The 27,545-nt window shown below is 40.8% G+C and overlaps 2 protein-coding genes across 10 annotated transcripts in view; one reads left to right on the forward strand and one right to left on the reverse strand.

Moving 5' to 3' along the window:
* Positions 1 to 14,808, reverse strand: klhl17 (kelch-like family member 17). Of its 6 annotated transcripts, none has more exons than XM_026332042.2 (13): positions 14,618 to 14,808; positions 11,913 to 12,177; positions 11,183 to 11,304; positions 10,837 to 11,058; positions 8,067 to 8,183; positions 7,738 to 7,969; positions 7,169 to 7,313; positions 6,712 to 6,879; positions 6,442 to 6,530; positions 6,234 to 6,307; positions 5,912 to 6,093; positions 2,985 to 3,330; positions 1 to 2,256 (listed from the first exon to the last, which is right to left on the reverse strand). In XM_026332042.2, exons 2-12 carry the CDS (start codon positions 12,124 to 12,126, stop codon positions 3,102 to 3,104), a joined length of 1,794 nt encoding a protein of 597 aa, XP_026187827.1. In that variant the 5' UTR covers positions 12,127 to 12,177; positions 14,618 to 14,808; the 3' UTR covers positions 1 to 2,256; positions 2,985 to 3,101. The 6 variants fall into 6 exon arrangements, with proteins under 6 accessions (XP_026187827.1, XP_026187828.1, XP_026187826.1 ...); XM_026332043.1 differs by lacking the exon at positions 14,618 to 14,808 and adding an exon at positions 13,882 to 14,038 and having other exon boundaries at positions 7,756 to 7,969; XM_026332041.1 differs by lacking the exon at positions 14,618 to 14,808 and adding an exon at positions 13,882 to 14,038 and having other exon boundaries at positions 1 to 2,228.
* The window catches only part of noc2l (NOC2-like nucleolar associated transcriptional repressor), a 17,335-nt gene continuing 4,202 nt past the window's right edge, over positions 14,413 to 27,545 (forward strand). Inside the window, exons 1-14 of one of the 4 annotated variants that reach the window (XM_026332037.2) lie at positions 14,413 to 14,666; positions 15,577 to 15,729; positions 15,841 to 16,015; positions 17,038 to 17,275; positions 17,841 to 17,931; positions 18,033 to 18,111; positions 18,347 to 18,457; positions 19,705 to 19,818; positions 20,045 to 20,233; positions 20,882 to 21,021; positions 21,229 to 21,340; positions 23,188 to 23,301; positions 23,980 to 24,081; positions 24,371 to 24,514. In XM_026332037.2, the coding sequence (XP_026187822.1) occupies positions 14,551 to 14,666; positions 15,577 to 15,729; positions 15,841 to 16,015; positions 17,038 to 17,275; positions 17,841 to 17,931; positions 18,033 to 18,111; positions 18,347 to 18,457; positions 19,705 to 19,818; positions 20,045 to 20,233; positions 20,882 to 21,021; positions 21,229 to 21,340; positions 23,188 to 23,301; positions 23,980 to 24,081; positions 24,371 to 24,514 (1,878 nt within the window). In that variant the 5' untranslated portion in view covers positions 14,413 to 14,550. Of the gene's footprint in view, positions 14,667 to 15,018; positions 15,147 to 15,576; positions 15,730 to 15,837; positions 16,016 to 17,037; positions 17,276 to 17,840; positions 17,932 to 18,032; positions 18,112 to 18,346; positions 18,458 to 19,704; positions 19,819 to 20,044; positions 20,234 to 20,881; positions 21,022 to 21,228; positions 21,341 to 23,187; positions 23,302 to 23,979; positions 24,082 to 24,370; positions 24,515 to 27,545 lie in introns of those variants that run through there. The other 3 variants (XM_026332036.2, XM_026332038.2, XM_026332039.2) reach the window with 3 other exon arrangements.

Consider the following 27,545-nt stretch of genomic DNA (forward strand, 5'->3'; position numbering starts at 1 on the left):
TCCTTCCGAAAACATCTTTATTTCATTTGTTTACGGTGTATAGTATTGCTCCATTTTGCAATAGTGCAAAATTAAATATTTTTAAGTTATTCATAAATAACATAAATAATTATGACCACATCAAACACAAAATAAAAATGCTACAGTTACACTGAAATTGCAGAAATGGATTTAAGATAATTTGATCAATCTATTTACAGTTAGATCAGCCCCTGGCTCGCATCGACTTTATAACAGCATTGCCACAGGACCATCACAGCCCCTATTCTACTGGGTTGCCTCTTAACACATTAATGAACAGGTAAGGTAGTTTTGGATAAAGAGAACTGGATCAACAAGATCCTTCAAAATAAGGAGGAAAAAGCCAACTTCTCAGAAGTTTGGAATGGTATCACTGCACTAAACATCAACGGAACAGAACCCAGGTATTGACTCCTGAGTCAAGAAGACTTAAAGCATTTATGTTAGACAATGCAAGTTCAGTGGTGACATTCCCAAATCATGCACCACAGGTTCTATACCTAGTATATTTGTGGGTAACTATAGAGCTATTTCCAGTTCAACTTTGTTGCAATATAGGTGTATCTATTTCAGCAATGAGGTAATATACCCAGACACCACTCATATATTGGGGAATATGACAGAGATGAGCGTCAACAATATTACGTGTCGATGAGTTGGTATACTGAAAGAAAAGTAATACTTGCTGCTTTGATGTCATTTTAAACTGGAATGGTTAAAGAATTACATTTACGTCTTTAAAGTACTTTTAAAGACAATGTAGAGTCCCTGTGAACACAGATATGGCTAAAAGCATTGGTACCCTTATACATTGGCATATTGATATATATTGTCCACATTTTGGACAGATGAAACAAAAACAGATATATATGTTCACAGTAAAAAGCTTTCAAAGAAAAGAACACCATTCCTACTGTAATACATAGATGAGGCTCGGTTATGTCACGGATTTGCTTTGCTGTGTCTGACACAGGCAAATCAGAAGATTATCAAAGCATTTTGGAGAGAAAAGAAATTTAAGCCCAGTCATTCATCCAGCAGGATAATAATCCAAAACATAGATCTAAAACCAACAAGAACGGATAAGGAGTTGTTGGAGCATTCTGATATGGCCTGCAATAAGTCTTGATCTCAATTTAATTTAACAAAGCTGGGGGAAGTACCCATTAAACCTGAGAGTGGACCAAACTACCAAACTACCAGAGTTCTCATTAAGACCTGCAAAAAAGCCCTTGTTAGCCGTGTTTGCCTCACAAGGGTACGCTGTAAGAATCAAGGAAGATGGTAGGTTCAGTGGGTATCAATGCCTTTAGCCATGTGTGTAGGCTTGCAAGCAGCGGAAAGATTTACACAACTATAAGATCATAAGTTACAGTGTCATGTGAGAACAGGCTTGTGGCAGTGAGGAAACACTAATTAAGCAACAACATAAAACACACAAACGCAACAGCCTACATCACAGTCTCTTTTTCATTTTCATTGAAAATCGGCACATCACACGCCTAAATAAACATATTAACACACTTTTAAATAAGTATAGCTCTACCTGTTTCTTTCTCTATGCATTTTTAAACAATATATTAGGATTTATTCATTTTTATAAATACATATAGTTATATACAACATAGTTATTCTCTATTTTTATAAGAAAAAAAAAAAAGGATCCAAACTCATTAATAGTTCTGACGGCCTAGTTTTTCAATGTTGGCCTAGCTTTTCTATTTTGTGTACATGCGCTCTTGCAGGGTGAGAAAGGTTTATAACATTGCCTTTTACTGCCACCTAGCGTGGCATAGCAGCACTACAACATTTTACCCTCATGTTGGGAGTCGTAAACATGCATGTTATAACCAGTCAAAAGCTACATTCCAAAAGTAAAATCTCTTTTACCTTTGTATACATTATTGCAACAATAACAAACATTAAAATTAAAATTTTGCTGAGAATAACATCAAACAAAAATCTTTTACATCACACATGACAGAAAGTGACCACCAAATTTAACAATGAGTGTATCAAACACTGGAGTGGTGGGTAAAGAAATAGGCCTTGAGGAAAAACCGGTGTCTGTAATTGTTTACACATCTTCTACATCCTGGAATATCTTTGTACTCTTCATGAGAATGGGAGCTGGGTATGGTGGAGCTGTACAGTGGCGTTTCAGGCATCCAGATCGAATATAGTGCAGTCCGGCATGAATGGCAAACCTGGTAAAGAGCAGCCAGATTGCTTTGACTGTAACATATAAAATAAAATTTCATAATTTTATGACATTTTTTAAATTATGGGTGGCCAATCTTTACCAAGTATGCCACTAAATTAGTAAAGGTACTGTATTTTAACCAGACCAGGGCCAATATTTATAAGATATCTCAGAGTAGGAAATCACTCCTAGCTTACCAAGACATCTGAAAAGTAGGACCATTTTGGTGCTACTTTAAGGACTAGAACTGAGCATTTTTTACAACATTCTTTACTAATAAAAAAAAAAGATTATAACAATAATGATAAAAATCTTTCCTATCTCCACCAATATATAAGAAAATATAATAAGAAATAATAGAAAGAATATAAGAAAATTCCAGAGGTGTCCCAATTGGTGAGGAATGGAGATGGCTTTTTAGGCAGAGACGTATAGAGTGGAAATTTGATTGGATAGGGTGGATGAGGATAATTTCACATAGCTGAGTCACATTATTAAAGCATTTAACTGCTATTTTTTGTTATCTACATTTTTGCCTATATTCATAAAGCATTTACTAGAAATGTAATGCTCATTTTGGTGTTTTCATTTGCCATTTTCTTAAACTAAAACAGTGACGTCGCACTCTTTCCTAAAATCAGTCCTTTTCCTTGCTGAAAGCAAGATTCCTAGGAGTGATTCTGAGACATTTGATTAATAAAGGCCCAAGAGTCTCATTCAGATCTTTCCTCTTTGAATTCTTCCCCCTCCATCCCTTTACCTGTGCAATTCCGTCCTCTACCTTCTCCCCATCTCAAACCGAGCAGTTGCGTCTCTTTCCAGAGCCAGTTTGGGCTGTAGCAGCAGAGGCTGAGGTCAACCAAGCGGTGACCCCGTGTCAAAGGCTGGTGGAGGAAACTGAGAGGGTGGGCGAGGAGGGTGGTGGGAAATTAAGCAGCTCCAGCACTGCCACGCCCACACTGCTGCGCCGTGTGAACATACAGGAGGCTGCAACCCATTTGTTGCTGCGTGGGTTATACTTCTCAATGGAGTTCAGACTGGAGCTGCCATCATTACCGCCCACTGCGTAGAGCCAGCCATCCATAGCCACCAGATCATGGGTGCTCCTGGAAAAAGAGGAAAAATCAGAAATCAGATTCAAAATATCTAAATTGCTTTATCATAATTCAATATTTCAGTTCTTAGCTAGATTGAATATGAATCTCTATGCATTCTGTTTAATCTGTCTAACTTTAGATTTATTACAGACTGCTAAAAGAAGCCATTGCCTGTTCTTACAGTGGGTACGGAAAGTATTCAGACCCCTTTACATTTTCCACTCTTTGTGTCATTGCAGCCATTTGCCAAAATCAAAAAAGTTCATTTTATTTCTCATTAATGTACACTCAGCACCCCATCTTGACAGAAAAAAAAACAGAAATGTAGAAATTTTTGCAAATTTATTAAAAAAGAAAAACTGAAATATCACATGGTCATAAGTATTCAGACCCTGTGCTCAGTATTGAGTAGAAGCACCCTTTTGAGCTAGTACAGCCATGAGTCTTCTTGGGAATGATGCAACAAGTTTTTCACACCTGGATTTGGGGATCCTCTGCCATTCTTCCTTGTAGATCCTCTCCAGTTCTGTCAGGTTGGATGGTGAACGTTGGTGGACAGCCATTTTCAGGTCTCTCCAGAGATGCTCAATTGGGTTTAGGTCAGGGCTCTGGCTGGGCCAGTCAAGAACGGTCACAGAGTAGTTCCGAAGCCACTCCTTTGTTATTTTAGCTGTGTGCTTAGGGTCATTGTCCTGTTGAAAGGTGAACCTTCGGCCCAGTCTGAGGTCCTGAGCACTCTGGAAGAGGATTTCTTCCAGGTTATCTCTGTACTTGGCCGCATTCATCTTTCCTTCAATTGCAACCAGTCGTCCTGTCCTTGCAGCTGAAAAACACCCCCACAACATGATGCTCCCACCACCATGTTTCACTGTAGGGATTGTATTGGGCAGGTGATGAGCAGTGCCTGGTTTTCTCCACACATACCGCTTAGAATTAACGCCAAAAAGTTCAATCTTGGTCTCATCAGACCAGAGAATCTTATTTCTCATAGTCTGGGAGTCCTTCATGTGGTTTTTGGCAAACTCTATGCGGGCTTTCATGTGTCTTGCACAGAGGAGAGGCTTCCATCGGGCCACTCTGCCATAAAGCCCCGACTGGTGGAGGGCTGCAGTGATAGTTGACTTTGTGGAACTTTCTCCCATCTCCCTACTGCATCTCTGGAGCTCAGCCACAGTGATCTTTGGGTTCTTCTTTACCTCTCTCACCAAGGCTCTTCTCCCACGATTGCTCAGTTTGCCTGGACGGCCAGGTCTAGGAAGAGTTCTGGTCGTCCCAAACTTTTTCCATTTGAGGATTATGGAGGCCACTGTGCTCTTAGGAACCTTGAGTGCTGCAGAAATTCTTTTGTAACCTTGACCAGATCTGTGCCTTGCCACAATTCTGTCTCTGAGCTCCTTGGGCAGTTCCTTCGACCTCATGATTCTCATTTGCTCTGACATGCACTGTGAGCTGTAAGGTCTTATATAGACAGGTGTGTGCCTTTCCTAATCAAGTCCAATCAGTTTAATTAAACACAGCTGGACTCCAATGAAGGAGCAGAACCATCTCAAGGAGGATCAGAAGAAATGGACAGCATGTGAGTTAAATATGAGTGAATATGAGAAGTGATAGATTTGTCTGGATCCAGTGGACAAATCAAATCATTTATAAAACCAACCAATTCACCTATGCACATTGACTTTGCTTGCCATTCTTTACAAATAGAACAGTTTAAAGTAATTTTCACAATTACTCTTTTTGTCCTAGCTACTCACACTCAAGGGAAGTGACTATTTCTGTGTATGTGTGTATGTGTGTGTGTGTGTGTGTGTGTGTATGGGTGGGTCTATGGGCTTGGTCAACAAGTGAATCTGCAGGTATGTCCACTGCTACATTTCTCTGATGTTAATCCTGTACCAGTACAAGGCTGTGGGAGTGCTGATGCACAGCAGCTTTGATATTCACCCACACCACAAGTTTCTAAGAAATGAGAAAGCGCAGAGTGTTGTGGAAAATAGGTCATTTGATGTTTATGCTGTAAGAAGCTTTAGGCAGTAAGGAAGGCATCCAAATGCCCCAAAATCCCATGCCTTGAAGAGCGAAGATTTTTCAAGGTTCAGCAAGGGTGCCTCTGAAAAGCTCCATAAAAACAGCATTACAGTGCTGTTTTTAGCTATTAAAGGGACATTTTATGTTCTACCAAAGTTAAGGCAAAACTAAGGTTTGATGCATCGATCTTTCCTCATAAAAATGTCACACATTTAATATAAAGCACCAATAAGGATCAAAGCTGGACAGCACTAAACAAAAAGTGTATTTCAGTACATCATGACTGAGTTGAACCCGTGTGCCTGGATAAATTGAACCAGGTTGTCCTGATGGTTCAGCTGACTAAGGTGTGTCATTTAATAATATTCCTTGGCTCTATACCAGTCCCTTTGTCATCTACTCTTTTAACTGTTCGATGTCACATAAGCAAATGCAAATGCAAAAAAAAAAAAAAAAAAAAATGTATGTATGTTTAAACTTTCATTTTTAAAGCTAATTTTGGTAGTTCCAAATTTTGTATTGTGTGTTGTTCACAGTCAGTGTCACTTCTCTAGAGACTAACCTGCGTATGTTCATGGGGGCCACTCCCTCCCAGGTGTTGGTCTTAGGGTTGAACCGCTCCACTGAGTTCAGGCAGCTGGTGCCGTCATTGCCGCCTGCGACATACAGCATGCCGTCCAGCACAGCCACCCCAGCACTGCTGCGCCGACTCAGCATGTTGGCAATAGCTGTCCACGTGTTGCTCTGTTCATTAAATCAAAAGAGAATGTCAGTCACATGTTCATAGATCCACCCATAGTATATAATTCTTTCTGCCATGTTCAATTGATCTAAACCTGGCAACACAAGTTATTTGATGATAAATTTAACAGCATACAATTTACCTGGGGGTCATATTTTTCCACGGTTGCAAGATGTGAGGAACTATCATAACCTCCCACTGCATACAAGCTGCCATCTGGAAGGGAAAAGGGAGTGAACACTCAGAATGTAAATATTAGCAGTTGAATACCAAGACGGCAACTCCCTCTTGATCGCAGACAGTAAAATATAAATATGTTCATGATATTATGTGTTGTGGCAAACTCCTACCCAGAGTTGCCACTCTGACATATCTTCTACGTGTACTCATGGCAGCAATTGAGGTCCATGTACTAGTCAGAGGGTCGTACCGCTCTGCACTGAAAGAGGAGAAAAAAAAATATTTGTCATCGATTCAATTGTGTGCAAGATTATCCTATAAATTTTGTCTGCAACTTAACCAAGGAAACACAAAAAACTCACAAGATACAACAATGCACTCTAAGCTTAAAAGTATTAAGATGTTCAGTATTCATCCCCACCACATCAGTCTGTGTGTACCTGTTGAGGCAGGAAGCTCCATCATAACCTCCAGCAGCATACAGCAGGCCATGCAGGACTGCTACACCCAAACAGCTTCGCCGTGTTCCCATGGAAACCTCAGGTTGCCAGGAGTTAGTAATGGGGTCATAGGACTCCACGGTTGCGAGGTCTGAGGTGCCATCGTACCTGAGGAGATATGGATATAAATGAAAGAGGAAAGACTTTCTTATGACTGAAGTGGCAGCATGTCGCCTCAAATCATCAAATTAAATGGCATTTTAAATAAAAAACTTTATATCTTATCAGAAGGATGAAGCAGCATTTTCAATGTCAGCCATTTGTTCCACCTGCTAAAGCTTCCTCTTAATAAGCCAGGTTTAGTTCATATAACACAATGTAATGTTTGAGTAAGAGATAAGATGGTGGGTTGACTAGTTTTGTGTGAAAGGTCAACACTACACTTCCCATCACTCACCCTCCAACAGCATAGAGCCTGTTGCCAATGGCTGCCACGCCCACCCGTGCCCGCCGAGTGGACATGGATGCCACCATGTGCCAGCGATCTGTCCTGGTGTCGTACGCCTCGCAGTCTCCATGGATGGCAAACAGGCTGCCACCACCTAGGACACACATAAACACATAATATGGTGGAAAAAATGCTTTAACGTTGAGCTGTAGTGTAAACATGAAAAATTCAAAATTGTAAGCATAGTGATTATTTGGCTGCAGCCTATGTCGTCTCCTGGTTCAATGTAAGATCAAGGTCCCATCTTAATTGCTCTTAGACAATGGCATTCATTTTGATAGTGACATTTTGTTATACATAATGATGTTGTATTTGAAAATGAACATTTTTAGGCTTTTGGACCCAACCATGGCCTTTAATTGCACTGATGTTTTAGCTGTGAAAGAATTTTAAGCTTATATAATGGTACAGTTGCAAAACACCACTTTTTTATCAGTTTTTCATCTCTCAACTTTTAAAAATGTGTGACATAAGGTAAATTTAGTTGCTGTGTGGCTTAAGTGTACCCTGGTGGGTACCTTCAAGGGCACACTGACCAACGGCGAAGAGCACAGGGCTGGCGCCTTCACAGCGTCGGGGGCGCGTTCGGCTGTTGCTGAGGACTCCCCTCTGCTCAGGCATCAGGTGGTATTTAAGAGCCTCAATCAGCAGATCCTTGCACTCTGAGTGATGACGTACAAGGAGCTCTGTATCCACATTGCTCATCAGAAAGTCTCGCCTCAGCAGTGGCAGACGTACACACTTCATCAGCTGACGGAAACAGAGGGGTGATGGGGCCAGGAGGGCCTAAAGTGAGTTTGTATACAGTGTTGAGAAATAATGTCACATGAGATGGGTCGTGCCTTACCCATGGTACATGTTGCCTACGTCCATCTATATCGTGTTTCACCCAGTTCAACACAGCGCGGTACACTTCCTCTTCTGATGGTACATTAAGATTGTCACTGGAGATCAGATCAAGGACCTGGATGGAGAGAACAAAGCAGATGGGGAAACTACATTTAATGGATGTGTGCCAAAACCACATGTAGAAGCATTTACCAATAGCAGTGAAAGCTTCCTGATCAAACATGTAGTAAGTAAATAGTGCTGGACAGTAGCAGATTTATTTCCTGCATGCTGTATCTGACTTTGTTTGCTGAGCTTTTGCCTCTTTTTCTTCCTCCTCTCCTCCCTCCCTTGATTTGTTTTATCCAGACTAATATTTGGCAGGATGAGCAGCACTCGTGTTGTTAAAAATAATACTCGTCAAATAGAATAATGAAATATAAAACTAAACGATCATTTTAGACATCATTTTCATAGGATCACAATTCACATTTAAATGCATCTATGTCATATTACAATCTTATGTGTATAATGGCGCTGTGATATATTTAAGTTACCAGTATGTGTTTGTGTGTCTGGCACTAGTGCTGCAGTCTGAGTGGCCGGCTGGCGCTGTGCCCAGATCAACCCAAAGCTGGCAGGGTTGGGTGGGGCCAGAGCAGCCAGCTGCTGCTGCTGTTGCTGCTGCTGCTGCTGCTGCTGCTGCTGTCTTGCCTGGCCAGATCAGGGCAACTGTTAGCAGCCTCTCAGGAATAGCCTCCACTAATCCACAGTCACAGTAAGAAATAGTGCTGCCGCTCTACCCTGCAGTCCCTTTTACCTCTGTATGCATGAACTGCATCACACTAACTCATACAACAAAAGGGAGTGAATCTCTGCTTGGAGGAGATGTAAAAGAAAATTGCCTGTGTTTACAAGTGTATTAACTGTCCTCATAGTTTGGCAGCAGAAACTATAGCTGTATGACTGAAAAAGGTTTAGTTATATCAAGATGTTTAATATTAAGTAATTAGGGCACACCCATCCTTTTTTGTTTTCATAATGTCATGCATGTAATGCTACATCAATGAAGCATCACCAAAGGAAGCTAGTCAAAACCCGTTCCTGCCACTTCCTTCACAGAACAATGGAGGAAATATGGGGCACATTTTACAGCTCTGTAAGTGCAGAGTCCTTTAGAGCAGCCAGGACATAAATCCAGATCTGGTGCAGATTTATGACAGACACACAACAGCTGCAGAAAGAATGGGGCGGTAAGGCAAAGGAAAAAGTGAGACAGAAGAATAGAAATGAAGGAAATTGTCTATTTTTAATCTGCATTCACGCTGGTTAACTTTCACTGTTTTAATTCACTGTGCCCACACATTCACATTGCAGATTCAGTCTCAGAGAGATGTTTAGTGTTTTACTCTCATGTAGCACAAACTCTCTCTAGTGCTGTGGGGAATGTTCCTTAGAGAGTTGATTAGATAATGGGATGAAAAGTGATGCTGGCAGCTGTTTTTTTCTTCTCACAGTCGCTTTGATTCATTGTCACTTGACAGGGCTCAACAGGCATTTGTTCGAAACAGACACTATTTCATAACAAAGATTATGCAGTTTTCTCTTTTACTGAGGTACCTACATAAACTCCTCCTATACATTGGTGGAGGAATGCATCACCTGCTGGGCTTTTAGCATAGACTTAGCACAATATTGTGAAGGTAATTTCATGCCCATGCCCATGTCTCCCATAGTCCATTAGTTTTGGTTGTTGAGACCATCCCTTTTCAACCTTTGGATCACATATTGTAGTGTTGTTGTTTCTTTCACCAAACGGTTAGGCAAAAAACACTTGAGCAGTTTATCTCATTAGTCTACGAATCTAACCAGCAACCTTCTGACCACCACTGCACCACTAGCTAGCCTCAATCTAACCTATTTTTTTCTCCAAAACCTTGAATGAATAAATAAGGGTAAATTAGTGGGACAAAAAAAGAAACCAACACTGAGAAGCAAGCAACGCTGTTAGCCCTACAAACAGTACAGCAGCTGTGAAAATGTCACTGGCTTTGCCTAATTACCACTTCGAGGACAGGAGCCACAGCACTGCCACTGCTGACTCCAGCTGATGAATAAGTGATAGTTTGGTTAAGTTAATGTGTTACATAAAGTAGTGCATGGCAAAATCCCAAGAGACAGTGATTGATGCAGCTGGCTCAGGAGGAAGAGGCTTTCTAACGACATGCTCATGGTCATTTTCCTTTGGGGAGCCTGCATGGTAATGGAAAAACATGACTGGTTTGGATACAGGCAACTGTGCTCAGACTAGTGAGGAAGAATAAACGATATGCAAGAACAAAATTAAATGCTTCTTAGTGTGTTCATCTTTCAGGTTTCTTGAGCATGTTTCAAAGCAAGTTGGCTTAATCAAACTGAACCGCTGAAGTATAAAAAGCAGTAGGTTGTTAACCCAAAGGTCAATAAGTGTCATAAATTAATAACAAATAGCATTTTTAAATAAAATTGTTACAACCAGTTGTCACAAAATAAACTGAGCCTGGGCCAGATAAGGGAATGTTTTGTCTACTACGTTTTCATATTAAAACATTTATGCACAAGTTTCTATGGCGACAGACTGTGACCACACTGCTATGTCTCATGGTAAGCAAATTACCAGCATGACTGACAAACAAACAATCTAACAACAAGATGCGCAATTTCCAGGAAAACAACTCAATCAGCAACCATGAGTATATCACAGTTTTGTTTTTTTTTAAAGCACCGGTCGGCTGAAGCATCACACCTACCTGTTTGAGTGGCAGCAACATGAACTCCTCTGTCTTGGACACTTCCACAAAGTGCTGCAGGACATACTTGTGTGCTGACTTGAGCAGGTCGCTGCACGAGTGCGTGTCAGCGAAGCCTCGGATGCCCAAGCAGTTGGAGGGGTCCAGCTGGCTGAGGAGGAACTTACAGCAGGCATCCCGCACCCCGTTGAGCTGCAGCAGGCTCGCTGCTGGAAGCAGCGTCTAGTAAGAGAGCAATTACAGGTGGAAATAAACTGTGTGTGCTGTGTGTTTTGCACTTTGTGACAAATAGGGGACAAATTAGAAGACAAATTTAACAATTTTGCCTATAAGTCTTCTACCTTACCTGTACATTCCCTTCCCCGACCACAATTTCAGCTGTGTAGGCATATTGAACCAGCTGCTCCAAAGCCTGAGGGTCAATGTCATGAAGGGTCACATGGGTCTGCCGACTTTCGGACATCTCATCTGCATGGACAGCACAGAACAAGAGCTGTTACATTTTGGAGTTATAACCAGTAAATCTCTGGCTGATATAATTGCCTCCCCTGACAGCTCCTAAAATATACAACACTGCTTCCAAATGTCAGCATGACTCATTTGTTGTCATCCATTTAATCAGTTGTTATAGCTGTGGAGCTTCTTGAAATTCCACTTGGAATCTTGGATAATGTGTGTGTTCCTGCAAAACATCAGGAGTCAAAATTTTCCTCTCCTATCAGTTGGACTAAATCAGAAACAGTTAGGGTTGTGAGTTTGCTGTTTGTACCCACAGGGAGGTTTAGGATTGTGTGGAAACCTGAGACACACACACCTCAGCTGATCACCTGTGCCCCAGACAGGAAGAGGTGGAAGGAAGCGATGATGCTGAAAGGATAAGGTGGCTTTTACTTTGCACACAAATAAGTTAGTGTGTCATCAAGCTATGAGCAACAGAGGGAAAATAATCTGCAGTTTGAGGAATGCACCATGCTGGGCTTCATGCATTTTATAAATAAAAGCACACAGTGAAGCAGAAACAGGCCAGGGCTTGTAGGAATAAATTACACAAAATGGGCAACAGGGACTGAACTTACTGGTAAACATAGCATGGAAGTAGGGGCTGCAGGATGCCAGCACCACTTTATGGGCCTTGATTTCTTTGTTTGAAACATGGAGCACGATGTCACACAGTAGGCCACGCTGTCGCATCCTGTTCATGGATACAAAGGAGTCATGGTAGTGGCGCTTTGAATTGTGCGAGATGCTGTGGCCATCGCGGTTGAGCAGCTGCATACCCCCCTCCATCATGGTGCCTGATGTGGCGGTCGCTGGCTCTTGCCTGGGCCGCACTCTGGGCAACTGAAACACATTTTCATTTCAGTTAATACCAAAGTCATTATCCTATAAAAAAAAAAAAAAAAATTGTCATCACAAAAGTTTTCCACCTACAGCAGCTTAGTTTATCTGCAGGCACGCAGGTGTTATGACAGGTGTCCTGAGCAATTATTATAGCTGTCATTACTGTTACAGTACTCATTCTGAGGGCTATGATGAAAAGCTTACCACCATGACAAAAATCTTAGTGCAATTACAAACTGTATTAGGTTGGCTGGCCTGATTAGTTGACATTTAGTATCAAGATTAATTAGATCAGTTTTTGACAGATGGCAAGTCAAAAGATGGCCATTATTACTTAAACTGGAATCAAGTCAGCACTGGCTTTTCATCTCTTTGACTATCTAGGTTTGTCTGGCTGCAGAGACTCCTGAATTTACCAGAATTAGCGATCAACCTGCACCTCAACCACAACCCAGCTGCAGCCGCAGGTATGCAGGGTGTGAGGAGAGAGGGATGTAGCCCGAGTTAGCTTTTTTTCCTTTCTAGTCTCAGCCACCCTGCTTCTAGAGGGAGGGCACATTTCAGAACGTTGCATAACCATCTTCACACGGCATCTTAGAAGCTGTCATCTGATGCATATTTAGAATGCATTATGGTAAACTATGAGGCAACCCCAGCTAGAACTAAATTAGAAACCTCACAGATATAAACCAGACTTCCGGTAGCACAGTAGGCATATAAGCAGAAGCTGACTGGTTTAAACAGTGTAAAATAAGGAACTTCAAACAACTGATGGAAAACTTCTACACATATATTCTGCTGTTGTAAATATTCTTTACTAGGTAAATACATTGAAATACTATTTCATACCATGTAGCCTGTCATTTGATTGTGTCCTACAGCGGTGTGTGGATAAATCTTTCTATTTATTGTTCTACTTTCATTTATATTTTCAGTTATTTTTATTTTTGCATGTTTAAGGAGGTTTCTGGGAAAATAACAACAAATAAACAGCCACTACAACCTAATTTCTGTGTTGTATTAATCAGTCTGAAGTCAAGGAGATGCAACACTCAAGGCTGAATCATACTATCCATTCTAAGGTCAAGTTTCACGTCTTTCCAGTCAAATATAATATTCACTAAGTATCTGTGCATCACAGTAATATAGTCACCTGTCCAGAGGCACTCTTTCAACTAAATACTCAGCACTGTGCCACAGAGGGGCCATCTCATATGTCACCACAGCTGCCTTGTGATCAGCTTTGGATCTAATTTTCCAAAACACACTGTACCACAAAAACACACCGACCATGTTCCTGTGTGAGGGAACAATCTGCTCTGGTGCCCAAGGGAATAACATGAGACAATGCTGCAAACTGAGACGTGGTCACAAAGAAGGCTGGGGACAGACGTGAGAACCCAGTTGCAATAGTTAAAACCAACAGAGTAAAGCACTTGTCATCTTCATCCTCAACTTATATCTGAAATTTTGAATCTCCTCTTCTCTGGTTCAAAACCTTGGCTTACATCCACACAACGACTCCTTGGCAAACATGCATAATCTTATCAGTGTTGTACTATAATATCTTCTTTCTATTCATATATCACCCTTCTTATGTGATGTGAAGACACCCCCAACCCCCACTCCATCTATTCTGACTAACACTAGCTATCAGCTGCAGCAGCACCAGCAACAGAAAGAATGAAAATGCCATTTCTTTACCGGTGGCTCTGTTGCGGTTATCCTTGGACACAGTGTCTTCCTAGAATTGATGGGAGATAAAGCAGCAGCTGTCAGATAGTTGGAAAATTGGGACCGGTGTCAGACTCTCTGTCCATATTGTGACTCAAGCATACGAGACATACGAAAGCCTCTGTTTTGTGCTGTATGCGGTTGACGTCAATGCAAAAAAACTGCATGAAAGCTGAGATCGGCTTGTTAAGGTGGAGCCGGAGCTGCCCGGGGGGGGGGGGGACACTACAGTGTTACTGTCGAAATACGACGCACCCAAGAAGAGGCACCAATGAAACACAGGAAGCTATTTCTTAAAAGCAAATGTCAACAGCTTACAATGGATGTTCGTTTATAACTTGACGTGACACAGTCGACCTTAAGCGCCCCCTTTTGTCTGGTCCGAGTCCGGATGTGCGTTTGATATATTCATCTGTGCTTGCTTCAAAGGCGGGGTTTAACGTAGAGTGCGATGATTGGTCAGGCGATAAACCGTCCTTGCACCGGTTAGCCCGGATGCAAAAAAATCAAGCACACAACCAACCAATCCATCTACTCGGTGTTCACAAATGCATACATCCTGCGATTCTTTTCGATTTGGATCGTGTTGAATGGGTGGAGATAATGCGTTTATAAGTATATCACTAAAAGAAAACTGTCATGACTGTTGTAAGTCATGATCATGTAACTAAAGTTGCTAATGTTAGCCTCGCCTGTCAGGACTCACCACCAGCCGTCGTCGATGTCGATAAGACAGCAGTGATTTCTTCTTGTGCGTAAGCTTGCCCAGCTTTGTGGTTATGTAACATAACAGTCAGAAATGACGACCCCAAATAATAACTCCCCCCTCTGGATTTTTAGCTTGGCCGTGTCTTGTGAATGCAGTTTCTCATTTAATTTTAACCTCAACTGTCACATCTAAACGCTGCTGGCATAGCTCCAGCTGTTAAACTTCGAGGGTGTCGTGATCGCCGATTGTCTTTTTTTGTTTTTTTTTAATTCATATATGAGTGTGCGTTAACAGTGACAAAATTGAATGCTTTCATTTATTATTTAAAAGCTAAGCTAACATACGCCTGCAGTGTTGGATCAACATAACTATGCTTCTGTTGTTACCTGTGTCAACCTAGTTAGTTTACGCGATAGCGCCCATGAACCACAAAACCAAGTCTTTCGTTTTGTAGCGCGGGGGATTGTGGGTATCGAGGTTCGCCAGCGTCACGTTTTGGATTCAGCATGGCAGGGAAACAGAAGAGGCATGTGGCTATTTTTTATACTCCGTGCTGTTATTACGACGTTTTAATGTCAGGTTCACGTCGGTGTTAAAAGTTAATGTTTGGAAGCCCGGTTGGTTTATCTCGTGTGATTGTTAGACTCGTTTTAACCAGCTAACGTTAGCTAACAAGTTAGCCAGACATGCTGTTAACGCTACGTTAGCTTAGTATGGGCTCCTTGCAAACTCCAGCAACTACAACATGTTTTATCTTAGTTAAACACGGAACACGAATGATGTGATATTTGCAGCTAAAGGACAAGCGTATAGCTAAACAAGCAGACGTTTCAATTGTTTTACGCTGTAAATGGTGTAGCACATGCATATATGCATCATTTAAAGCGCCCCCACCACCAAACCTCATGTTGAACAGCCAGTTTCAGCTGTTGAACTTCTGTCTTTTTTTTCTGTAGGAAATTAGAAGATCTCAGTGTGGACGAGTTCCTGCTGTCAGGCTTTGACTCTGAAGGTGAAGGTGAAGGTGATTCTGAAGAAGAGATTCACAAAAAGAATACCCCCAACAAAAAGAACAAGAAAAAAGATTTAAAATCTGTAGTCTCCAAGAGGTGATTATCAGCTGTGGGATCATTTGTTTTGACATACTGATGATAATAAAACCTTTATCTCCAGGACTGACAAACATCTTGTGTGTTTGTGCTTGTTTTTCTATATAGCAGTGAAAAGAAGGAAGGCAGGGCCTCTGAGCACAAGGAGCAGCTGTCCAGGTTAAAGAACAAAGATCCAGAGTTCTACAAATTTCTGCAAGACAACGACCAAACACTATTAAATTTTGATGACACAGACAGCGATGAGGATGAGGAAAAGTACCACAGATTGCCAGCCAGACTGGAGGTAGGCCAGATGATTGTGTGTGTAAGCTCCTAATGAATTCTCTTGTTTAAAACTCCTTAAGTGCCCCTGGAGCAGAGCGGATCCGATCCGAAAGTTGTATGTGCAGATATGTCTTGATACAGTCTAACAATTTTTAATTTTTTTTATATCTAATAAAAGCTTAAAGTCTCACGATTCAAATGGTATCAAGCAATTTAAGATTGAATAATCACAGCGACTACAGTTTAATTTAATTTAACAACAGTACAAATACAGTACAGTACGCTGGTTCTTACCTTTCTGTCGTGTTACTTCATACGTCTACTCAAACATGGAGTGTCGCATATCGTTTTGTTCGTTAGAATCCATAGAACAAAGTGCATTATTATATATTATTATTATACAGTAAATCCATAAAACCATTGTCCTCCTCATGAAAAGCTGTAATCCCGTTCGTTTTACGGTTGATTTCGCCAGTTATTCAATAAAGTTTGACGTAGCAAGCTTCTGTGAATCACATGAGGCCTCAATCAAACTTGTTTGTTACGTTTCACAGCGTAACTAACCCTAAAACCAATAGAATTCACACTAATAGAATTCAGAACAAATCCCAGTTAGGGGGCATAGACTAACTTCGATTGACAGTAGAACAGTCACATTGTTCGTCAATGATGACTAACGCATCTTGTAGCCAATGATGAGGCCTTTCCAAAGTTATATGACTCGTTATGTTTGATGACGCAGCAGTGGGCTTTAAAGGGCCCCCACCGCTACTGTAAATGTTGCCTTGACAACGCTGGGCAAGCAGCGCTCTAAGCTAGAGGGGAAGGGGAGTCATATTTCACATTTTACAGCACGCCGATAGTAAACTGGAAAGCTTTTGCTTCAAACGACTCCAAGGTCATCAATATAACTCTTAAAATGTAAGAACAACTGCTAGTTTAAATTGGGTGTTTTTCAGCCGTGTGCCGAAAACGGGGCACGGCAGCTAACAGGTTAAAAAAAAAAAAAAAAGTCTTACTTCTGGCATGTTTGACATGTAGGAGGCCAGCTCTGGTGAGGATGATGATGAGGAAGATCAAGAAGGTTCAAAGAAATCCAAAAAGGTAGTGGAGGCCATTAAAGTCACTGACAAAATGATTGAAGACTGGAAAGCTGCTCTGAAAAAGCAACCCACACCTCGACTGTTCAAAGAAGTCACCCAGGCCTTTAAAGCTGCAGTCGCCACAACTAAGGGTGAAGGAGGGGGCCAGTGTCGATACAAAGTGGCTGAAAGTTCAGGTAGGACTCGACTCCATATGTATCTAGAGGTGCTGATATGTATATTCATGTTGTACCACCTCAACAAAAATATTGGACTACTGGTAATTAGTTGTGTAAGACAAAGGGACTTGGTATCATCCAGCTTTTGATAAGTGGATAGAGCAGAGATAGTTGGAAAACAAACAGGGTAGAGACTCAAGGACTGAAATTGCCCAACCCCGTTCTAATGCCCACTACATTATTTCTCTTGATTTTTTATTTATTTATTTATTTGTTTGTTTTCAGCCACTTTTACTTTTTGATATTTTCTTCTTAATTTTTTTCCTCATTGACCATCTATCTGCACTGCTCTACATTTACTTTCCTATTGATATGGTGACGCAGCATGTCTATACTATCATTTGGGAAACACTGATAGAAACATACCATAGCAGTGCACAACAAGCAAACCAGTGTTACTGTTCGTTAGCCAGGTATGGGGAAAAAGCAGGAGTTAACATATTAAATTAGGAGACTTGTGCAAACATAATTCACCACGTTCTACTCAATAAGTATAATATTTCTTTTCCTGTCCTGTCCGCAGTATTCAACGCCTTGATCCTGTTCTGTATCCGAGATATTTACATGGCCCTACAGAGGATACTAAACCTGAAGCCAAATAAAGATCAGAAAAAGTATAAAGTGAAAGTTGCATCTGCTGATCTTACCTTCTGCTGACAATTAATGTAGTTGTGGAAAGATGGTTCACTCCTCACTGTTTCCTTTTTGTTCTCAGGTTGGTGCTCCCGTCTTCAAGTCCAAAGTGGCAAAAGAATCAGATTGATGTCAAGACATATCTCAGTGGAGTAGTTCAGGTGTGTTTTTCCTTTGTCTCTCTCTCTCTGCGTTTCTCAGTTTAATGTATTTCTGTGAGGTAGACATTATTATATAGTGCACAGTAGATACGTTTTTTTTTTTTTTTTTTTGTTGTTTTTTTTTATGCAGAGCAGTTGAACTGTACATATGCCCTCATTTGTCTCCCTCTGCATCCTGAAAACATCCCTTTTAATAATCAGTGTTCTTTAACATTTTTGGGTTCTCCACTGGTAGCTATTATCCAGTCTCACGGAGGCTACAGTCATCAGTGCTGTGCTGCGACACGCCAACCAGCTCGTACCCTATTACCTCTGCCTGCCTAAACAGTGTCGGCACCTGGTAAAGGTAAGCTTCACCTACAGAATAACAGCAGGGCTCCAAACCAAAAAATTAAGGGACCAATGGCTCCTATAAGGGAAAAAATCAGGCGCCAAATAATTTTGTTTAAGAGCCACATAATGCAAATAATACACTTAAAAAAAAAAAAAAATCACTTTTAGTTACCCTGTTGTGTGCATGTCTCTCCTCTTCTTACAGTTTCAGCATTTTCATCTTGTTAAAGTTCTGGGAACTGAAGCTTATTTGGGAACTGAATGTCACTTCCAACTTATGAACTATATACAGTCAAATAAAATTTTTTTACGCAGAATCAGAGCCAGTGTCACTGCCACTGACCACGATTATGTCCATATCACTTGGCCACTGAGTGTAGTTTGGCCCTCTCCTCTTCGTTTTTGCAGAAAGCCAGCGTTTGACACATGGTTCAGGATCAAACTGTTCAAGTGATGGGCTTTCAGTGCTGATCCTGATCAAATCTTCCAATACACATGGCGTGAATTGCGTACTTTAGATTATATCCTGTTTTGAGCTGAAAAGCCACGCTCACACTGAGCAGCCGAAATTGGTAGGACAAGCATTAGCTCAATCAGATGCAAAACATTCTGGAAATCTGTGCAGTAGGGCTCTTTTGTTAGTAGGACTTCCCACAAGCTGTAAAAACAAAACATTTTTTGTATCTCGTGATCATACCTCAGCCAAGAAAACTCCAGAATCCAGGACGTTTTGAAATGTCTTTCGGCACGGTGTTCATTGACTGACGCAGAAAGATGAATCCCTGTGTCTCTGTGTCAGCTGGCACAGCTGCTGGAGCCTGCTTTTTTGTTAGAAGGTGTGTCATCCGTGCTGGTGCTTGACAGAGATGAGGATTGCTTGAAGAAGTCAGATATTTTTCGTTTTGACATTTTTTCTGTCGCAGAAAGGTGACATTCGCTTTACCCGTTCATATTTTGGCACTTTCACTCATTGAAACTTTCACCCAAAGCATCTTATTTCATGACGTTAACAAAACAAATGAAGCGATAGGCTACTCGTTATAAAACATGCACGTAGGATGCAAATTTTACAATCAAAGCGAGTAAATTTGTATTGTCGCCAATGGCAACCTGGGCAGAAATTTCACTTGCAAATAAATATATTTGGTCGCAGTTTGGAGCCCTGAACAGGGAGTGTTATGTTTTAGCTGTTGATTGGAAAATGGAGTTTATTGTTCCTTTTTATTTTTCATTTAATTCTCCTTATATCTTTTGGTATAGCAACTAATGAAACAGTGGAGCACTGGGGAGGAAACAAGTCGGGTTCTCGCTTTTCTGGCCCTCAACAAAATCTGCAGGCACAAGCAGGAAACATATCTAAACCCAATTCTCAAGGTGAGCTAACTGCAGATCATCACAGGGTTTACAGAGCAAATCTGGATTTAAAGTAAAGTAGAAGTGATCAACTTTCAAAACTTCTTTGATTTCGTATTCCTTTTAATTCGGTGGTGATTACAAACACTTAAAACCACGTTAAACAGGCATAATCAGTGCAGTAGTGTTAATCAGTGGTGTTCTCGAAAGTATCTCTCACTTATGATACTTTCCTTTCTCTTTGTAGCAAATGTACATTTCCTATGTACAAAACTGCAAGTTCACGTCTCCCAATGCACTGCCCATGATCAACTTCATGCAGCGAACTCTAACAGAGATGTACGCCCTGGACACACAGGCAACTTATCAGCACGCCTTCATCTACATTCGACAGCTAGCCATCCACCTTAGAAACGCCATGACCATGAAGAAAAAGGTTGTTTTGTTTTTTTTTGTTTTGTTTTTTTTACTGTTTATGTGCATAGTGTTTTTTTTGTTTTGTTTTGTTTTGTTTGTTTCTTTTTTTCCTTGGAAAGCTTTGAAGAGATTGATACACTGAACTGCTGTTCTAGATCAGACAGAAATGGATACTTTTTGTGATGGGTATAATACAAATTCACATTACAGGCCTTACTACTCATCTTGTTTAGTTTTCAATTTTGTTGATAGTTTACATTCATGTTTGTGAGACATGTATTCAGCTTTGATGTGAACATTAAGGTCCTAAGGTGTCTCCCATAAGCAGATTTAACTGAAATGAGAGGTGCACAAAAATGGCAGTATCATTTGTGTGATGGTCAGGTGTGGACACAGTGTTAACAGGCAATATGTGTACACACAGTGGACTGAGACATAAAAAAAGTCACATGAATTTAGATAGTACTGTTACTGATACTGGTCATATAGCAAGAGAATTGATATGAAGTGGGTTAGAGCCAGATCTGATGCAAGAAAAAAAATATGCTGTGTGATTTGTTCATACATCTGTGGGGAAAAAAATTTGGGGAAAAAAAAAAACTGATTTGGACTGCATGTAATGTGAACATAACCTCTGACACTGACTCTGCCTGTGTATCCACTGCAGGAAACATATCAGTCGGTGTATAATTGGCAGTTTATACACTGTCTGTACCTCTGGTGTCGTGTCCTCAGCACCTTGCACCCCAGTGACGTTCTCCAGCCTCTCATCTATCCACTCTGCCAGGTCATAATTGGCACCATCAAGTGAGTTCATTTATATAGATTTGTACTGAAGTTCTTGGTAATCTCATGTGTATGTGAAACTTATAATTGGCAAAGGAACTTGAAGCTGCTGTATGACGTTCATTTTATATTCAGTATAATATTAGCTTTGTGTTAACCTACTTTATCACTGTACATTTTACCAACAGCAGGTGGAGACATTGACTGCTTTGTTCTCTTTCTGAACAGGTTGGTGCCCACATCAAGATATTACCCTCTAAGGATGCACTGTTGCAGAGCCCTCACCCTGCTCTCTAGTAGCACCAATACATTTGTACCTGTTCTGCCTTTCCTCTTGGAGGTAAGACTTGCTGTGATATCCAATAACCACTATGTGGATCTAATAGAATCAGTGCAGTTTGACAGGAGTCAAGTAGATGGTCAAGTTTCCATCACTCTGATCTTAAGTATTTTACATCAGCGAACTGCTCAGAGGCCTCAAATAGTTTGAACTGATGAACAACAACAGTTGCTTATCTTTGTCATAAATGGAAACAATGAAAAGGTAGATGTGATGAAATGTTCCGTCGGTGGTTTGCTGTGGAAAAACAGCACCATATGAAATACATTTTGGTCTCAACGGCCACAACTGTAGGAGCTCAGGAGGAAACACATCGAAGGGTAGCAGAGTGTGTGTGTGTGTGTGTGTTTGTGTGTTTGTATGAGAATGAGAGAGAGATATGCCTTTGTTATCAGACCAATCAGATGTCACCAACTGACAACATTTTCTCTAGGTCAGGTGTTGAGCATGTGACTGTGCGGTGTGGTTCTGTTTGTCTTTTGTGCGCGATTGTGTTTATGCATGCTGTGGAGTGGCGTTGTGGTTTCCCAAAAGAGAGCAGTGTGCTGGCGGCAGTGACTAACTCGTCCCGCTGGGAGTGGTCAGTACATGTCTGTATGTGTGCATGATTGTAGGCGTGTGTGTGCATGCGCATGCAGCAGTTTGACCGAAACGATAAAGGCATGGTTGTGGTTTACATCACACTGTGCAGACCACATCCTTTCTGCCTGTGGCCCACTCCCCACCTCTTTTTCCCTGCACACACATTCAGAGCCCCCTCCCCCTTCCCCTAACCCCCAACAGCAGGCTGAGTTTATTTGTGACGCATGATATTTCCTGTGTTTTTTCTCCTTTACTGTTCCTCTTGTTAAAGGCAGGCTGAGGTACTCAGCTACTGTTTTAATTAGAGCAGCAGAAGCAACCCCTTCCTCCTGTGCGTCTGTGCCTGTGTGTGTTCTCGCATCTCAGAGGGGGGGTGTATGATTTGGAGCTTCCTGCTTCAGTAACTGTGTGTGTGTTGCGTGTGTGTGCATTTGCGTGTGTGTGTGTGCGCGCATGTGACTGAACGTGCGTCTGTGCGCATATGCATGTGTGTATATGTATGTGCATGCATCAGGATTGGCCCATGCTTTCCCACTTCCCCAAGGCTCCCCCACAGACCGTCACCACATCCTATGTTTGTAGAAACAGCACCGGCCAAGAGCGTTGCTCTGCTCGCACACTGAGCACATTAACAAACACACTAATGCACAGAAGTACACAGAGATATGGCGAGTCAGAAATAGCTTGATACACAAATGCAAGATAGAAATTCACTTGCGCACTGTGGGCAGATGTGAAAGCTAAAGCTTTTTGACATAAAGCCCACACGTTGGCTAGAGTGTGTGTACTTTCACACACAGAAATTTGTCATCTTAGTAACACTGCAGTAGGTAAAATGAACAGCATAGTTATAATTGTCAAAATGAAATAGCCCATATCAATATATAGTTGATTACATAAACTTGTAATGTATTAAATGCATGCTATGTAGGAACAGTACTTAAATTAAAATAAAAATTGTTTATTTGGTTTTTTACTGACCTGTTGAGTTTTTGTCGTTAGCTTGAGTATAAGGTTTCTCTTTCATTCATTCACTCACCAGGTTCATGATAATGAGTGGCAACAATTTCTTTTAAACATTGAGAACAATAAACAAAAAAGTAAACAAAGTTTACCAGGTTTCATATTTTGCACAACATTTCTTATTTGCTTTGGGTTTTGGATCCATGTATTACTCTGAAGAAAGTGTGAATTGCACCAGTGAATCAGATCATTTTGGAGCAGTCCGATGTCGGTTCATGCCAGTTTATGCCTTTCCTTTATAGATCTTCCAACAAGTGGACTTCAATAAAAAACCTGGACGAATGAGCAAGAAACCCATCAACTTTGCAGTCATCCTGAAGCTTAGCAAGGTCAACCTGATGGAGAAGGCCTTCAAGGTGAATATTACTGCTATCACTGGTAGTGATGGGCAGAATGTAGGACCGTCAGACTTTTGCTCTCTGCCTCTGTGTGTTAGTCTATGTGCGTGCATAAGGGGATTGAGGGCAGCACTGAAAGCCCCTTGTCAAAGCTTTAAAACTGTGAGTTGCCATACTCCGTGCTGCAGCCAAGAGGATTGCAGCATGGCCTTCTGGGATTATCCCTACACTCCACTCACCAGAGTTTTTTTCACTGCTGTCACCTGGGCAGCTACCACAAACCAAAGTCACACAGACTTCATCAAGCAAACACTAATCTGTCTGATATGAGACACTCATTAGCTGAAGTTTTCAGTTGTATTCACAGAGGCCAAGCTGAGTCTCTGTTATTGTAGACGGTGTGTTCACTTACTCTTGCCATGAGTTTTAATAAGGTTGAATTATACCTTTATCAAATTGCACTTTCCACAAATTGGTGCTGTCATAAATATGTAATGATTCCACAGTTTGGCTGTAACTGCTTTAATATGTAAATTTCTGTAGTGGCTACTACTGCTCAGTTTACTTGTATTTTTTATTTTTGTAGTGTTTGTTGATAGTTAATGCAACATTGAATGTTGACGAACGGCTACATAATCCTCTCCTCATCAGTAATATGATGAAGTTCATTTATACAATCCTGTGTTCTGCTTTTAGGATGGGTTGATGGACCAGCTTTATGACCTGATTTTGGAATACTTCCACACTCAGGCCAGCTCCATCGGCTTCCCGGAGCTCACCCTGCCCACCGTCATCCAGGTAACATCACTTTTAAACCAAGTGGAATCCATTCAAATTCCTATAATTTTACAGGACACACTCAACTGTTAGTTGCATTGATTTGGTGTAAACTCTTTAGAACCAGTGACCCTGAATATTATTGCCACAGTTCAAATTCTCCCTGAAAAGATATTCAGGATCTGGGCTGAATCCACTCTTCCCAACCACAGACCCTCCGCTGCTCTGCATCAATGCACCGTATGGACAGACTGGTTGATCCTTTACACTGGTTCCTTCTTTCTCATGCTCCCCCTTCATGTCTCTGCAGCTGAAAGCGTTCCTGAAGGAATGCAAAGTGGCCAATTACTGCAAGCCGGTGCGCCAGCTGCTGGAGAAGGTACAGGAGAACAGCAGCCACATCACAGCACAGAGACAGAAGGCCGCCTTCGGAGTGGCCGATGCTGCCGCTGTGGTGAGTGTGTGTGTGCGTGTGTGTTTATATATGTATATGAGAAAAACTGAGGGAGGGGAAGACTCTTATCCTGAATTTACAGCCTTTCCAGAGTCCTCATTTCACCTTACTCTTCTATTTTCTATTATTATTGTTAGCAGACCTTAAGGTAGAAATGAGAAATTAGAAAAATAAAAGCATGGATGTGCTCATCAGGTCTGTTACTGACCATTTACTTTAATTACTTCAGATTTGTAGTATTACTGAAGAGAGACATTTTTAGCTGACTACTAAAACTTGTGATTATAAAAGACAGCTTATCTCAAGATTTAATAATATCTTGTGGGTTATAATGCAGTATTGTAATAACATCAGTGAGCAATAAATTACAGTCTTGATAGGTACTAATTACCAGTTTTCACAGCAGTTTTACAACTTTACTGCTTTATTTGTTTGATTGCATTTTCCCTACACAGTGAAACAAGTCATTTTATCGTTTGCTGCAGGGAGTTTCGTTAGCTCTTCTTGTTAGCCCTCTTGTCACATGTATACTGGTAAGTGCACCAAACTACCTGGTATGTTAAACCATGTTAGCCCAAAAGCTAACTCTCATAAGAAGCTGTGCGCTTCTCAAATCAAGGATAGATAGTAATAAAAAATAAGAAAAATCGCACTCTGTTGTCAGCTTGGTGCATCAGTCATGTGTTCAGTTCACTCTCTTCCACCATTTAGTGAAGGACAGAAAAAATTAAGTTTAGACTTGGGTTTTGACCTTTTGTTTGGAATCAGACATTCATGTCCACTAATTCCTCTTGATAATATATTAATTTGTCCTACTGGGGAAGAGTTGGCTGTGTCTCTGCCGGGTTTTGACAAGATGCCGCCAGCTGCTGTGGTGGGCATCTCGGGTGTAGCTGAGTGGAAATCTCTTATAGTCAGTAGAAGTTTCACTGATGCTTTTTTTTTAGTTTTTACTAGAACAAAACATACATACATACATACATACATAGATACCACATCCTCCACAATACTGCACAAACAAGTCCCACACTTAACCCCCCTACCCTAATTATACTGTGGCAATTAACCAAGTGTATCTCTATTGTTGCTGTTCTTTTGCGGTTTTAAAGTGCCCCATTGTGCACCTAAAATCTCAAAACTGTTTTCGCCATATTTGATTCAATTTGATTCACGCATTTCAATACCAAAGAAGAAAAAAATGATCCTGCCCAGCATATAACTTGGTGTCTCAACTACATTAATGCAGAACAGAGTGAAGGAGCTAGACATATCACACTTAAGCACTGAGATTTACCTATTGCCCAAAATCAAGCCATCCCGCAATCCCAGAAAACAAGTAGTCTCTGATTTCATTTTTCCATCAGATTAGCTGACATTTTATTGATCCCTTGCCAGGGAAATCCAGGTGTTACAGCATTTTTGCACTCACATATGACGCCTTGATGATCAACCTCGATCTTATTTTGTGTAGCTAGAAATTCCTAGCTACACAAATCAGTCTTGTCCCACCCAACCCAAATACTAGGGTCTGTATACTTACATCTTTTTTATTTGAGCTGGATAGCATATCATAAACAGTATCCTACCACATAGTTGCTTCCAAATTGTCTACATCTGTGATAACTGAAAATAGCTAAAGGTTAAATAAGCTAAATAAGAAATATATGGCTAGAAAGCTTGAAATGTTTTCCTTTAAATGAAACAATTCAAGTCGAAAACAAATCACCAATTTTTATTTAATCTGTATGAACGTAAGGAGGGGTAAGTTTTCTCCTGTCTCACCTCATTACAGCTAATGTGATCCCGCCTCGCACTGAGTGCAATGTTCATTTGGAAATAATCTGAGGTGAACCAGGTAATTATGTGCACGCCCCTTTGAAATGACATAAAACGTCAAACTGGAATAGAATTTACTCACTTTTTCTGTGCGTTTGGATGATGGCATGTTACGCGGGTGAGGAAGCGCTTTGTATGTTCCAGACAGCAATGAAGAGTTTACTTTGTCCTCAGAAGAAAAACACAACTCAAATGATGAACGTTTGTATCTGCATTGTATTGCACTAATTCCCTCTCAGCCACATTGACTGAAAGGCTCATTATGCAGGTCTTTGTCTTCTCAGGTAAATCACGTGACTATTCATGGTCAGACACACCTTCCTGCATATGCACTTTCTAAACAAAAAGTGTCTTGGAAAATTTAAATCAGTGTACTATTTTCTGTGAACAAGATGACTTTCACGTTATTGCGAGGCAAACACTACAAGATACATTTCTTAAAAGTCTTGTGACCCAATGTTCTGTTTGTGTTTTATGGTCTTATTTCAGTGACTAAAAAATTGTAGTTTTTCACTAACCATGCATAAACGCTGTTTTCTCACAAACACAATCATGTATAAACATGCTGCTCACATATTATTGTAGCCCAGTTTGTGCTGATTACAGGGTTTTCAGACTTTAGTCATTAATATGTTTAAAAGACACTGAAAAAAGCACAAATGTCAGGACATGTCAAAACTTGTCCAGGGCCCCAAAACACTCTCAGACCCCAGAGGGTTAAACTGATTTTGTAATCCCTATACATTTTCCATAGTCTCTTATAAGAGATTATTATTTCCTGGGATAATCAAATAGGGCACAAGTTTATGGCTAGATAGTAGATTCTTGAATTTTTTAAATTAATATAGTTGATTTTAAAGCAACTTTCATTAGTTGTGTCGGCTTTGTTAGGTGTTGTCTTACCTGTATGTTTCCAACAAGCCTGTATAAGCTTTAAGCCCTGGTTAAGAATGACCCTGTGGTTATTGGAAACTCTTATGGACTTTTGAACCAGGGGCATCTCTGCCTTAATGAGCATAGTGTGTATGTGTGACTGTGTGTGTGTGCGCACGCGCCTTGTTTTCTGTGTTGACTTGCTTTGTCCACACAGGCTTTTATGTGGCTTTGCTACCGCAAAGAGTTTTGACTTATGATGCTGATTAATAATTTAGAGCATTTAAGGATGAAATTAAAGAGGATGGTCTGTGTATTTTAG

The sequence above is a fragment of the Mastacembelus armatus genome, chromosome 7, assembly GCF_900324485.2.
Source record: "Mastacembelus armatus chromosome 7, fMasArm1.2, whole genome shotgun sequence".
NCBI classification, from domain to species: Eukaryota; Metazoa; Chordata; class Actinopteri; order Synbranchiformes; family Mastacembelidae; genus Mastacembelus; species Mastacembelus armatus.